The sequence below is a fragment of the Fringilla coelebs genome (genome assembly GCF_963513975.1).
Source record: "Fringilla coelebs genome assembly, chromosome: 3".
Classification (NCBI taxonomy): Eukaryota; Metazoa; Chordata; class Aves; order Passeriformes; family Fringillidae; genus Fringilla; species Fringilla coelebs.
In genome coordinates, this window is record NC_140030.1 from 24,374,918 (window position 1) to 24,387,086 (window position 12,169).

Genomic DNA, 12,169 nt, shown 5'->3' on the forward strand with positions numbered 1-12,169 from the left:
AAGTTTTTGTCTTTGTTATAAAATGGAAAAAATAAAAGTGGCTACATTGTGCAGCCTATTGTGAAGGTGGTTTGATAGCCTGGGTGTAACAAACATTCCAGTTGGCTGATATGAAAGCAAGGATCAGCCCAGGGCTCAGAAAACAAAGCATATTTCAGCTGCAACCAGGCGTTTGTCAGAAAGGCAGTCTCGCAGTTTCCAACTGATTTTACAATAATTTGTTTGTGCCATGTGTCAACAGTTTTATTTAAAGCACACAATGAAAAATACCAACATGCTGTTTTCCTCTTAATGACAACTTGCTGCACTACAAATTTTAGTTTTTAAGTAGTAACATTCTCACATTACACTTACACATTTTTTTCTGTTGTATTATGTTCCCTTGTGTTATCACAGTCCATCTTTAAAGTGTACACTTAGAAAACCCTTCTGTATAAGCAATCTAACAGTTATAAGCCAGGAAAAATCTTCATACAAATAAGTTATATTTTTAACTTTTCTTGTCAATAAAGGAACTGATAAGACTGCAATTAGAGTAACAGCATCTTCCTTTCACAGTGTATCTAAATGTGTGTGTTCCCATTCTTACCAACAGAAATTGCCTGTTCCTCAAAGGTTTAATTGCCTATATTGTTATTGAAAATTTTCATTGAGACAAATATGTCTTTTGCATGGCAAAACTTATCTGGTATTAACCAAATCTCTCCCACCAGCTGTATAGAATTGCATGTATTTTCCTTTATTCTTTAGGGAACTTCTGGGAACAGAGCTCTGTGCAGGGTCACACTTGCAAATGAGCACCAGCCACTCATTTCTTGACAAGGTTATGGGTTTGATCCCCATATAGACCATTCACTTAAAAGTTGGACTCTGTGATCCTTATGGATCCCTTCCAACTCAGAATATTCTGTGATATTTCACCTTTTTTTATCCAGCAGGCATTTCAGAATGTTTCCTTTTCTTTATTGTGGCCACCATCAATGAGATTTTTATAGATTCACAGTTGAGCTTTTATGTACTGTTCACATCTGTGCAGCTTCTTTGGTGCTCTGATAGTCACTCAGTTATGGATAAGAAAAGGGAAGCTAAAAGAGACAAGAGATCTTCCTCTTTCAAGGAGAAGTCAAAGTATAAATCTGTGCATTACAATGTGCTTGTACTCATTACAATGAGTACTTATACAAAGCAAATCTTTGACAAAAGAGAGGATTCATTGTAAAAAGGTTAAGAACCTATAGTAGGACTACTGGGTCCAATTGCATTCTCTGAGCAGGTGAATTCAGACTTTGAAAAAGATCTCCCAGCTTCGCTAAACAGTTAAAATGGACTGAAAATTCAGTTCAACTGAGAATTGAAGTTACAGACAATTGAAAATTGATCTTTGCTTTTCATCAGAAAGATGATGAAAATCTCAGTAATGGAACATAAGCAAAGCTGCTTATGGAAAGGTAGGTGTTGAAGTAGGTGCTTATTTCCAGCACATTTTTCTCAAACATCCTTGAGGACTGGGAACAAAATCTTATTTTGCTTATGGCTCTAAGTGGCTCCACTCTGGATTTTCCATGGACTAGAGCACCTCCCATCCTGTGTGTTGCACACAAAAACCTTTCGAGTATATACAGGATTTCATTGAGCAATTGAGCAGCCATTCCAAGGAAATATTATCCTTACAGGGTAATTGAGTCTCAAAAAATGGCATGTGCCAGTATGGTAAGTGAATGGTGATGTTGAGGATCAGTCTAACACCCTCATGTTGGCTTTAATTAGATACTGATGTTTGCCTGCTCATGGATTTAGTTCTTTTATTTTTTCAAATATAAATCCTTGAGAGTTACTTCTTTAGCAGAAGTCCCACTGAATGCAAGAAGGTATGCATGCTCATACAACTATTTGTGTGACTGCTGGGTTTGCAACTAGAATTATCAAGCCCAGCTGCTAAGGAAAAACTGCTCCTATACCCAGTATGATTTGGTAAGAGTTGGAACTGTGAGATAAACTAATCTAGGTTTCAGGATAATATAAATGTTCTTACTCAGTCATTTCATTCATTGCATCCTTTTTTCCTGCAAGAACTGCCATTTAAAATTCTCAACACAAAGCACTTTTCAATACCTCACTGAGCTTGGTTGATGCTAATTTTGCCTGTTTCCCTCTTTGAAGGATTCAAGTTTACTGGACTCTTGACTGATCCACAGATGATCTTGCAGGTTAACTTCAAGAAGAGATTAAATGATCGTGATCTCACCTTGGTTAAGAACTAAACACAACAACTTCCTTTCAGCACAACTTTCCAACAGTAAATTCCTCCCTCACAATCTCTAACACACTCTCCCATACAACTAAACAGGAATAAACAAGAAAACAAACCCTTGCAAACTGCTTCTCTCACAGACTGAAGACAGCTTCTTTTTCAGATCTGAATTTGAAGCACAGCTATTTGTAGTATAAAATGCATGGGCGTTTTATACAGAATTTTGAAGATAACAGCTTACATTAATTTGTTTTGTTTGTTTGGGTTTTCTTTTCCTACTACTAATATAGCATTAAAGAAGATCCCTGTAGTGCTTTAACAGTCTGCATCTCATACAGTTGGAAGTCCTCTGCTCTACTCAATATTACTGCATATGGTACTTCCTTACACTTTAAAACTTCTTTTTGGTATATGCAGTATTTCAAGTTCAACTGAGATGTCATTATTAAACATGTAGAGATTGAATATATGGTACCAGACAATGAAAGAACACCATCCCATAAAACAGAACATACAAGTAATTTTCACAGTTCTAACAAAAGAAGGTCATACATAAAATGTCACAAATAGCTCAGTACATAGCATGATTCAACATAATATTAAGTCCAGCTAATAGTGTCACATATTAAGGGCCAAATCCTGGCTCAATGTGCAGTTGAAGCCTAAACAGATGTTTAGAGAAAATAATGTAAAGCCAACCTGTAGTGTTATATTGGTAACAACACAATTTGTTAATCTACCTAAGATCTTTGTCCTGAAGTATGTACCTAACTTGTGCTACAGAAGGAACACATGGCCAGTGGTATTTGGCTCCTGTCCTAGGACATGTCTTCAGGGATTTGTCATGGCCAAGGGCACTGGAGGCAGAGCAGCAGTCTTACTTCTGGGTATGACACTTTCATCTACTGTTCTGCCAGAATTTGGCCAAGAGTTCAAAATCCTGTACATCTTATTCAGCAGTCCCACTGAAGTCAATGGAACCTTTTTTGTGAGTAAGATGAAAAGGATTTGGCCCCCAAAATTTTTAACCCTTTAAGTAGTAAGAGAGAAGTTTCATTGCACTTAGCCCATCATTCATAAATAATTTACTACTCAAAAACAAGATGGTTGTTGATGTACATGAAGTGCTAGCTCATAAACAGGAAAGCATGCAGCAATATCTGACTATTCATGGCATTTTGGAACTGAATTCCTAAAGGGAAAAAGAGACACTTGCATATGGCAATTCCATCCAATATCTGTTTGAGGCCATAATAGTTGTTTTTTCAATTAATAAATACAACCTCATTGATACGTTATAAATACTAAGTAACTACACCATGAATACAGTTATAATTGAATTCATACAGGTGTCTTCATTGGACTGGATGGATTAAAAAAAATTACAAAAAATATTGGAATAGATGGTTATTTCTAAAGAACTTCCTAAATGCATTCATATGGAACATGTAGTCATGACTTGGGAAAAGAGAAACTTTTTCTCTCCTTCAGTAAAAGCTTTTGGTGACTGGAATGGGCAAGAACAGAATTTTCATACTTAAAGTAAGAGTACTCTGTTACACTGTTCCACATTTGTTATTATTTGAATTACACAGAGTAGAGAACAACAACATGTCAATTAAATGAATCAAAATTATATGACAGTGCTACTCTGACCACAAGTCATTGGTGGCAGTATATTCTAATAATATGCAGCACTCAAAAATACAATTTGAAACTTAAGATTGTGTAGTCAGGATGCAAAAATGAACTCTAAATTAGAACTGGAAAACAGGACCGAGTACCATGGAGTTTAATCCCAACCGACAGAGTGAATTACTTCATCTCTAATACCATGTCACGCTCATGCTGATCCTCAATATGCAGCTTTAACAAAGCTACAAAGAGCTTGGGTTCTGAAAATGCTTGTCTCTACAACATCTGCACTGACAGACAATTTTATACTGTTCCCTTTTTGCAAATGAGATAAAAATTTGTCTGCCTTATAAGTGTTGCTAAGAGCATGGCTTCTCATTGGCACTGAAGCCTGGAGGTGTCAATGATAATCTGAGGAAACTGAATATGAAACCTCCATGAGTAGGTTAAGGTGAGTGCCCTTCTGGTTATAATAAATCATTTTAATTCCTTGTATTCCCTCTTTCCTCCCCAAAAGAAGGATGTAGACATTTCATGCTGACATAGACATTTTGTGCTGACAGCAGTCCTTTGGTATCAAATGGGCTGCATATCCCTTTGGCAATGGGAACAGGATTAGGTTTCATGCTTAATTCCCTCACCTCATGTTGAAATCAGAAAGGAAAGTTCTTGGAGGCAAACTAAGTTGAGTGAAGACTCCTGGGAAAACTTCAACACAAAGAGCATTAGTCTAGCCTTTAGAATGATATGAATGAAATCTCCATACAAAGGGCTCTAATGAAGGCCTCAGAAGGAGATGCATTATGATATGCCCAGGAGAAGGTTACTTTGGGTGTTATTGTGCCTACACTTGGCAAGAAAGGTGTTAAGGTATCTCTTTATTTCTACTAAGGGAGTTTTCCCAAGATTTCCTGTTTTCCACACAAATTCTAAAGGGCAGATCCTCAAGTCTTTATTCCATCTCAGTTCCTCATTCCACTGGTTATTTGCTGGGGTAATGTAAGGGAGTTTGCTCTGTGTATCTTCCCCAGTCTCCTGGCATGAACTCAGCTTCCAGGTTTTTCCATCTGGAATGAGAGAGGTGTCTCCCTGGCATGAGGAGGAGGATGAGGTGATGTTGCCTGGTGTACACAGAGGTCAGGAGAGCCATCTGGCACCCAAAGTAGTCCCTTGGGGCTGGCCCATAGTGCTTATGGGAGCTAAAGTATTTTGTAGACACAGATCTTGAAAGCCATGTCACAGCATTTGATACAGGAATTAAAGGGTTTCATGGCAGAAGATGAGGAACTCTTTCTACCTTCTGAAGGAGAAAATGCTTTGAGAAGTTTGTGTGAATACCACTGCACCAAAAAGAAAGGTATGCACATGCTATGTGTGGTGGTTTTGGTTTGCCTTTTTTCTCTTCTGTTTGTGAAAATAGAAAATGCTTAGAAAAAAACAAAACTGATCAATGTTATGATGACATGGCACATATATGATCTATATTGAGATTTATTACTAGTCATATTTGACTTTCATTTTGGGTTCTGAAAGTGTTTAAAAATTAGTATTAAAAAGCCTTATAACAATCTTCTGAAGCAAGTTTATCTCAATTTTACAGGTAAGGAAACCGTGGCATAAAGAAGTTAAATGATTTGCCACAGACAGAATAGTAAGTCAGTGGCAAAGTCAGGAAGAGAATGAAATTCTCTTGTTATGGGTTAACTCTCTTTTCCCGCTAAGAAAATTGATCTTATCCCTAATGTGTTGTTTCATGCCACCTGTACTAAAGTTCATGAAAACTGGCCAGTTTGCACTATCACAAAGCACATTTGCAAAGCCAATGATTTCTTTTTCTATATAAGCACAAAAATTCTACTTAAAGGGTTAATTATATTGCCATGCTGGTAAACATTTTTACTTATTGCTGGTTAGACCTGTCTTTAGATACTGACTGGGACAGAAGAGACTGAGCTGGCCCTGGACTCCCTCGTCTTGGTGTTGGGCATGGATATAGTACAACAAGATACGCCCACAGTGGCCTCAGGCAGCTCATCTTCCTCTGTCCATTCATTGAGATCTGGGTTATAGCACTGAATGCATTTCTTGTACTTTTTCTCTATTTCATTCCAGCCACCCACTAAGTAAATTTTCCCGTTGAGGGTGGAGGCGCCAGCCGTGCTAACTCCGGTTTGAAGTGGCGCCACGTAATTCCACTGGCCCGTGTACGGGCTGTAACGCTCCACAGGGAGAACATCGACCCTTTCCGCCCGCCCCCCCAGCTGAGACCCACCCATGACGTAGACCCTCTCCAGAAGGGACACTGCGCAGTGCCAGCCCCTCGGGGTGCTGAGGCTGGCCTTGTCCTGCCAGCTATCTTTGCTGGGGTCGTACATGCACACCGAGCGAGAGTAAGCGTTATTGATGTAACCTCCCGTGACCAGGATCTGGCCATCCACCACCGCGCTGGCGTGGCAGCACCGGGGCACCTCCAGCGGGGCTTTCATCTGCCACTGATTAGTTGCAGGCACGTAGCACTCGACAGAGGAGAGGCAGCCCTCGGAGTTGCGGCCTCCCACTGCGAAGAGGAGGCCATTGAACACGTTCAGGCTGAAGTGTGTGCGCCGCTGATTCATGTTCGCCAAGTGAATCCAGCTATTGAAACGAGGGTCATATCTGGAAGGATTCAAAAAAGAAGGTAGCGGTCTTACTTACTGCTCTGCTAAATTATACAGGACTCCTATGCCACTGCTGCAAGAGCAAAGTTGCTAGAATTTTAGTTAGTTATTTAGCCTATTAAAAGTCAGTGTAATGAAACTGGTATTCCTGATTAAATTTCAAAATAAATTTAGTTTTGATTGGAGAAAAAATATTTTTGTGTCATTTAAGCCTGGTATTATTTTAAAGAAGGAAATCTGATTCTTCTGTAATTTGATTTTGTACAATAATCTCATTAGAATACTGGGAAGAGATAATTTCAAGATACAATAGAAATGTTAGAAGTTATTTTGTAATTTACACCCACAGCAAAGATGTCTAAATTCACTTAGAGAGTTTTTAAAAACTTTAGGTTGTGATTTATACTTGCATGCTCTTAGTGCTTCCAAAATGGTGAGTATGCTTTCCTCACAACTCCCATGGAGTAAGTTTTATGTGGAAAGAGCATCTGTGCTTTCTAATACCATTGCTATCTGAAATAACATTCTTTGTCCTTGACATTTAAATGACCAACTTTGAAATAGGAAATGGCAAATTATGACTCCTGAAGAGGTACATTAGTGGATCCACACATTTCTGTTGTATGCTAAGGGGACCAGAGACCCACATGAGAAAAAGACTATGGGAAAGTAAATACTAATTATCATTCAGCATTCAGCATTGTCATCAGACATTCACCAAGTCCACAGACACACTGATGTGACTTGACATGCTCCAGGTTAAGGGCACAATGAGGATTCCCTCACCTCCTCCCTGCAACCAAGGTCTGCACTGAGGACACAACTCCTTGTGACAATGTGAGGCATAGCTTAAGGACAGAAGGTCAAGAGAGCAGATATTTTTTCTGACAAAGTAGATTACACAATAAAATTGATTTAGAGAATGTTCCTCATTCATTAACTTTGTGTACTGGTGGGTGTCCTCAGGAGGAGCAGACTGTTCCTTCTGGGAGCAGAAAAGGAAGCACTGGTAGGACTGTGGCCGTGTAATGCCATTGCATGTCCATACTCTATTAGGAGCTAAAAGGCAGATAAAGGTTTTCCCACCCCCAGCCTTTGCTTCAAGCTACTGTGCGCTGCCAGCTTTTAGGCTGAACTATTTAAAAACTACTACTGCCCATGTGACATTGCATGTTAGTGTATGCACTCTTCTGACCTTGCTATCATCAGGGCAGTCTTGGATGACTACAGATAGGAACTGCAAAATTTTAGAAGTAAGGTATTATTTGGGGTACACTGTGAAAGACAGCCTTCAAGCAATGGTACCATTGTTTTAAAACTCCTGATGATGATGATGATGATGATGATAATAATAATAATAATAATAGTAATAATAGTAATAAAGAGGACATGAAATTCAATACAAAAGCTGTTGAAAATATGGTGAATGGTGAATAGAAAGTGAAGGCTATAATATCTAAAAGGTGTTTTCCAAATTTTCTGTGAGGCATCAAAAGCTTTTGAAAATTTGAGAAGGCCATGACTTCCTATCTATTTCCTTCACTTGGAATAAGTTTTCTCAGTTTTTCCTCACTTTTCAGTGTGCATGTGTAACCACGGTGAAATTTTTTGCATAACTTCAGTTGTGTATTTCTCTTCATTCAAAGTTTAATATAGAATAGCATCTATACCTCCCCTACCTCTCTTCATCCAAGTGGTTCATGTTGCATGATACAAGCCAGCTTAGTCTATCTACCTGCCTTCTGTGGAATAGATACCTACATCCCTTTTAAAGAAATAGCAATTACCTGCAGAAATTGCTGACTGCATGCTTGGCTTGGTTCCTGGCATCATTCTGGTCTTCCCCACCAGCCACATAGAGAAATCCATCCATCACTGTGACACACTGATTAAAACTTTTAGCAGGCATTTCACTTAACTTCTTCCATCCGTTTTCAGGATCTCTGTATAAGATGTCTCTGCTAAGAGACTTTTCTGTTAAAGCAGGACGTCCCCCAACAGTAACTAAGACTCTGAAACCTCCTCGGATCCTTGTTCTTCTGGACTGAAGTGTATTCTGGTGATAGGGAAGCAAGTGATAGTTCATGGCATCCACTAGGAGCTTATGGCAGTCTGCATCTTGCATCATTCTTGGCACAGTTTGAACATAATTGACAAGGTCTTGGGCTGAGATGGTACCAAAACGGACATTACTTAAGAGGTTGGCAGCAAACTTTACTCTTTTTTGGTCAAATTCCAGCCATTTTATTGCAATCTGGAATGCAACAATTTCAGAAGGCAGCTGTAAGTCATCATCTGCAAGAAGTTCATTAATCTGCTCAAAAGTAAGTTTTAGGAACTGATCAGTTTCTGAAAATTCAATGAAGTTGTCTTTAATAAATTTGTGCGCTGCTTCCTTGGTTGTTTTTAGTCCGTATGTTTCTGCAATATTGGCAATGTACATACAGTTCTCAACACTGATTTCTTGGACTAGAAAATCGCAGCACATCTTTGTAAGGGTGTGAATCTGTAGATAAATTGCTGTGGAAATAATACTACCTATTGTGTAAAGTGAGAGAGTAAGTTTTCCAGTGTAAGCATAGGTGATAACAGTAGCTAGACCCACTGGGGACACATCATTGAGATCCACTCTTTGAGTGGATGGATCTTTCTTTAAGATGTTGTGAAAGTATTCACTGCTTGAAGCCATCACTACCTTATGAACACTGAAGGATTTGGTTTTGGTGCTGATAGTCAAGTCACAAAGGAAATTTTCTTGTCTCATTTTGCTTAGACCTTCCAAGAGGTTTGGACAGTATGATGGGTCGGAAACCTCAGATGAGATGCAGCTGAAACCATTTCCTCCTTCCAAGAGTCCATTCAAGCCATTCAGTTTACTGAGGGGGCCATCTTCCACAATGATAGTTGTTTCGTTGATATCTGCTTTGTTCTTTTTCACATTCTTCTTCTTAGGGGCCATGACTGCAATGAAATATTACAGCCAAGCACTTGCTAAAAATAAAATTAAACACCACAGTTGTGAAATTTAATAGCTAAGTGATTATGCAACAAATCTAACCCTTGTCAATACGTATAATGCCACAAAACTAAACACACAGGGTTATCTGTCTTCCTAAGTTCTAGGCTGCAGCATGGCTGCTTATTAATAACAATTGATACTCCAATAGTGAAGAACATACCTACAAGTAATTCAGTAATTCCTTTTTATTTTAAATAACAAGATCATAAATTAACATTCACCTATTATAACCACATTCAGAGAGTTAAATTCTCTAAAGAGGTTTGCCAGAGTTTGCCATTAGAGAATGGCAAATCCATTCTCTAAATGGGTTTGCCAAATTCTACACTCTGGCAAACCCATTTAGAGAATTTAACTTTAACTTTATATATAGAGAAATTAACTTTAACTTTATATAATGAAGTTATATATTTATTTAGAATTTAACTTTAAATAACAAATTTATATAATTATTTAAATCAGACATGTTCTAGACCTGAATTCATTAGCCTGAAGCATAGGAAAGATATAGGCCCCTGACTTTGTTCATCCTTCCTCCAGAGCTACAGACTTACAGGTGAGTTCAGAACTTGAGCAGGAAATATTAAGACTGGGAAAAATTCTTAAAGAAACAAAAGCCAGATGATACATAAAGAGAAAGAGGATTTTAATATGATGTCCTGTTGATTTTAGATTTAGGTCCTGCTTGAAGCTGCTTCCAGGTTATTTAGCTTTTGGTTTTGTAGACTGATAGTGTTCTATTTCCTGTGTCAGATGTGCAAATACTTTCTGCTCATAGCATACTTTGATAACTTTCAGTATCAGTAATTTGAAATCTATAATCCTACTTCCAGGATTTTGTGGAGATTTAGGGAGAAGATGTCTAAGTTCATTAGAAAAAATGTCACACAAACCCTATCAGGATGTGTTATTTTAAACAAATTCTGCATATGGAAGGTAAGAATCAGTCCCATAGTTATGTTAGAACATGTATTTAAATTATATATATCAGCTCTAGGCGAGCTCTTGATGAAATAAAGAGCCACTTTTTTGTCAGATGTGATGTGAGACAGCTCCTAGTAACAAAGGAGTTACTTTGAACAAATATATGTATGTGCAAATATTCTTGAAAGAAAGCACTGATCTTCAATAACACAATTTAAACAGAATTGTGGAGACGATTCACATAGATTCAAACATAGTATTTAACTCCACTATATCCATTGGTTTTAAAACAATTTACACATGCTAATTTTCTTTGTGATCCTTGCAGTCATAAAAACTTGAACATGAAAAAATGTTAATGAATGATAAATCAAATTACTGGTTTATTGAAGAGAATTAAATCAAAAAACTTCAGTAATATTTCAATCTAGAATCTCAGCACATCATTTCTTCTTTAAGCACAGAGCATGTAACAAAATGGTAATTTAATTATAGAAAGGAATGGTTGCTGCCTGTGAGCACCAGCAGTTTTTGCTGCTGCTGCTGGGTGACAGCCATGTGCAGAGCAGGCGAGGGAGAGGGCCATGTGTGCCCAGAGTGTCAGTGTCAGCCCGTGCTGACGTGAGCTGTGATCCCTGATATGCCAGTGTGCCAGCGCAGGGGTCAGCTGCTGCCCGGCTCCCCCGCTCTGGCTGCATTCCAGGGCTGCATCTGTTGAGACCTATCAGAGTCACCTCCCAGAATAGCAACCTCCCAGCAGCTTGCCATTTTAAGACAGGTTCAGTTGAAGGTATAGCTGGTGTTTTAGTATACTTGGCTGTTTAACACAACTTTCGTTGCAAAAACTCTATGATGTTGCAAGTGTCGCATATATTTGTTGGCATGAAAAGAAGCAAAACAAAACTCTTGGATAAGTTTGTATGTTACACACATAGTTATAGCTTTGCATATTAATAGTCACAATTTTAAAGGTGGCAAGGGCATATTCTTTCGGCAGCCTTATCTGTTGTTCTAAGTATTTTTAGAGACTTGTAACTTAAAATTTTTAATACATGTAGCACTTAATGCTTACATGTTTATTTTGCTGCGTGTTTATTGCCTCGTTGCAGAGCTCATTTAAATACATTTTAAGCTCTCTGTTCAAAAATGCTCACTATCCAAAGTTTTTTCCTGAGAAATGCTTTTTCATCAGCAGAAATTTCACAAGCTAGCATAGTGTACAATCTAGCACAGTGTAAGGGACGGGACATGCAAACCTGAAACAAATCAAACAATCCTATAATAAAACCGAGTTACTGAACTTGGAAAACCCTGAGTGATTTGGTTTTCTATGATTGTTTGCTTTCGCCTACTTTATTTTAGCTTAAGTACCAGTCATGCCAGAGGACACTTGGGATCAAAACAATGCATTATACCAACCAGCCTCCCTCCTGCTTTAAAATGCCACCTTCTAAAAACTCTGAAAGTGAGGAGTTAAAACTATGAAAGTGAGAAGTTAAAAACTTCTTACCCTCCTCAGAAAGATCCGTCCCAGAGTTGTCCGTGAAAATGCCTCTTCCTTGGAAAATGCAAACACAGAAAGAGAGGAATTGTGGGAAAAAAAAGAATGAGAAAGATCAGAGGCCACTTAAGTCCCAGCTCACTGGTTTTCAGTGAGGCACTTCGCTGTCACAGTGAGCAAGA

General features: G+C 38.4%; 1 protein-coding gene across 1 annotated transcript; it reads right to left on the reverse strand.

The window, feature by feature from the left end:
- Positions 1–217: 217 nt before the first annotated feature.
- Positions 218–12,169, reverse strand: KLHL31 (kelch like family member 31). Its single transcript, XM_084202096.1, has 3 exons — positions 11,997–12,169; positions 8,331–9,534; positions 218–6,541 (listed from the first exon to the last, which is right to left on the reverse strand). Exons 2-3 carry the CDS (start codon positions 9,500–9,502, stop codon positions 5,809–5,811), a joined length of 1,905 nt encoding a protein of 634 aa, XP_084058222.1. The 5' UTR covers positions 9,503–9,534; positions 11,997–12,169; the 3' UTR covers positions 218–5,808.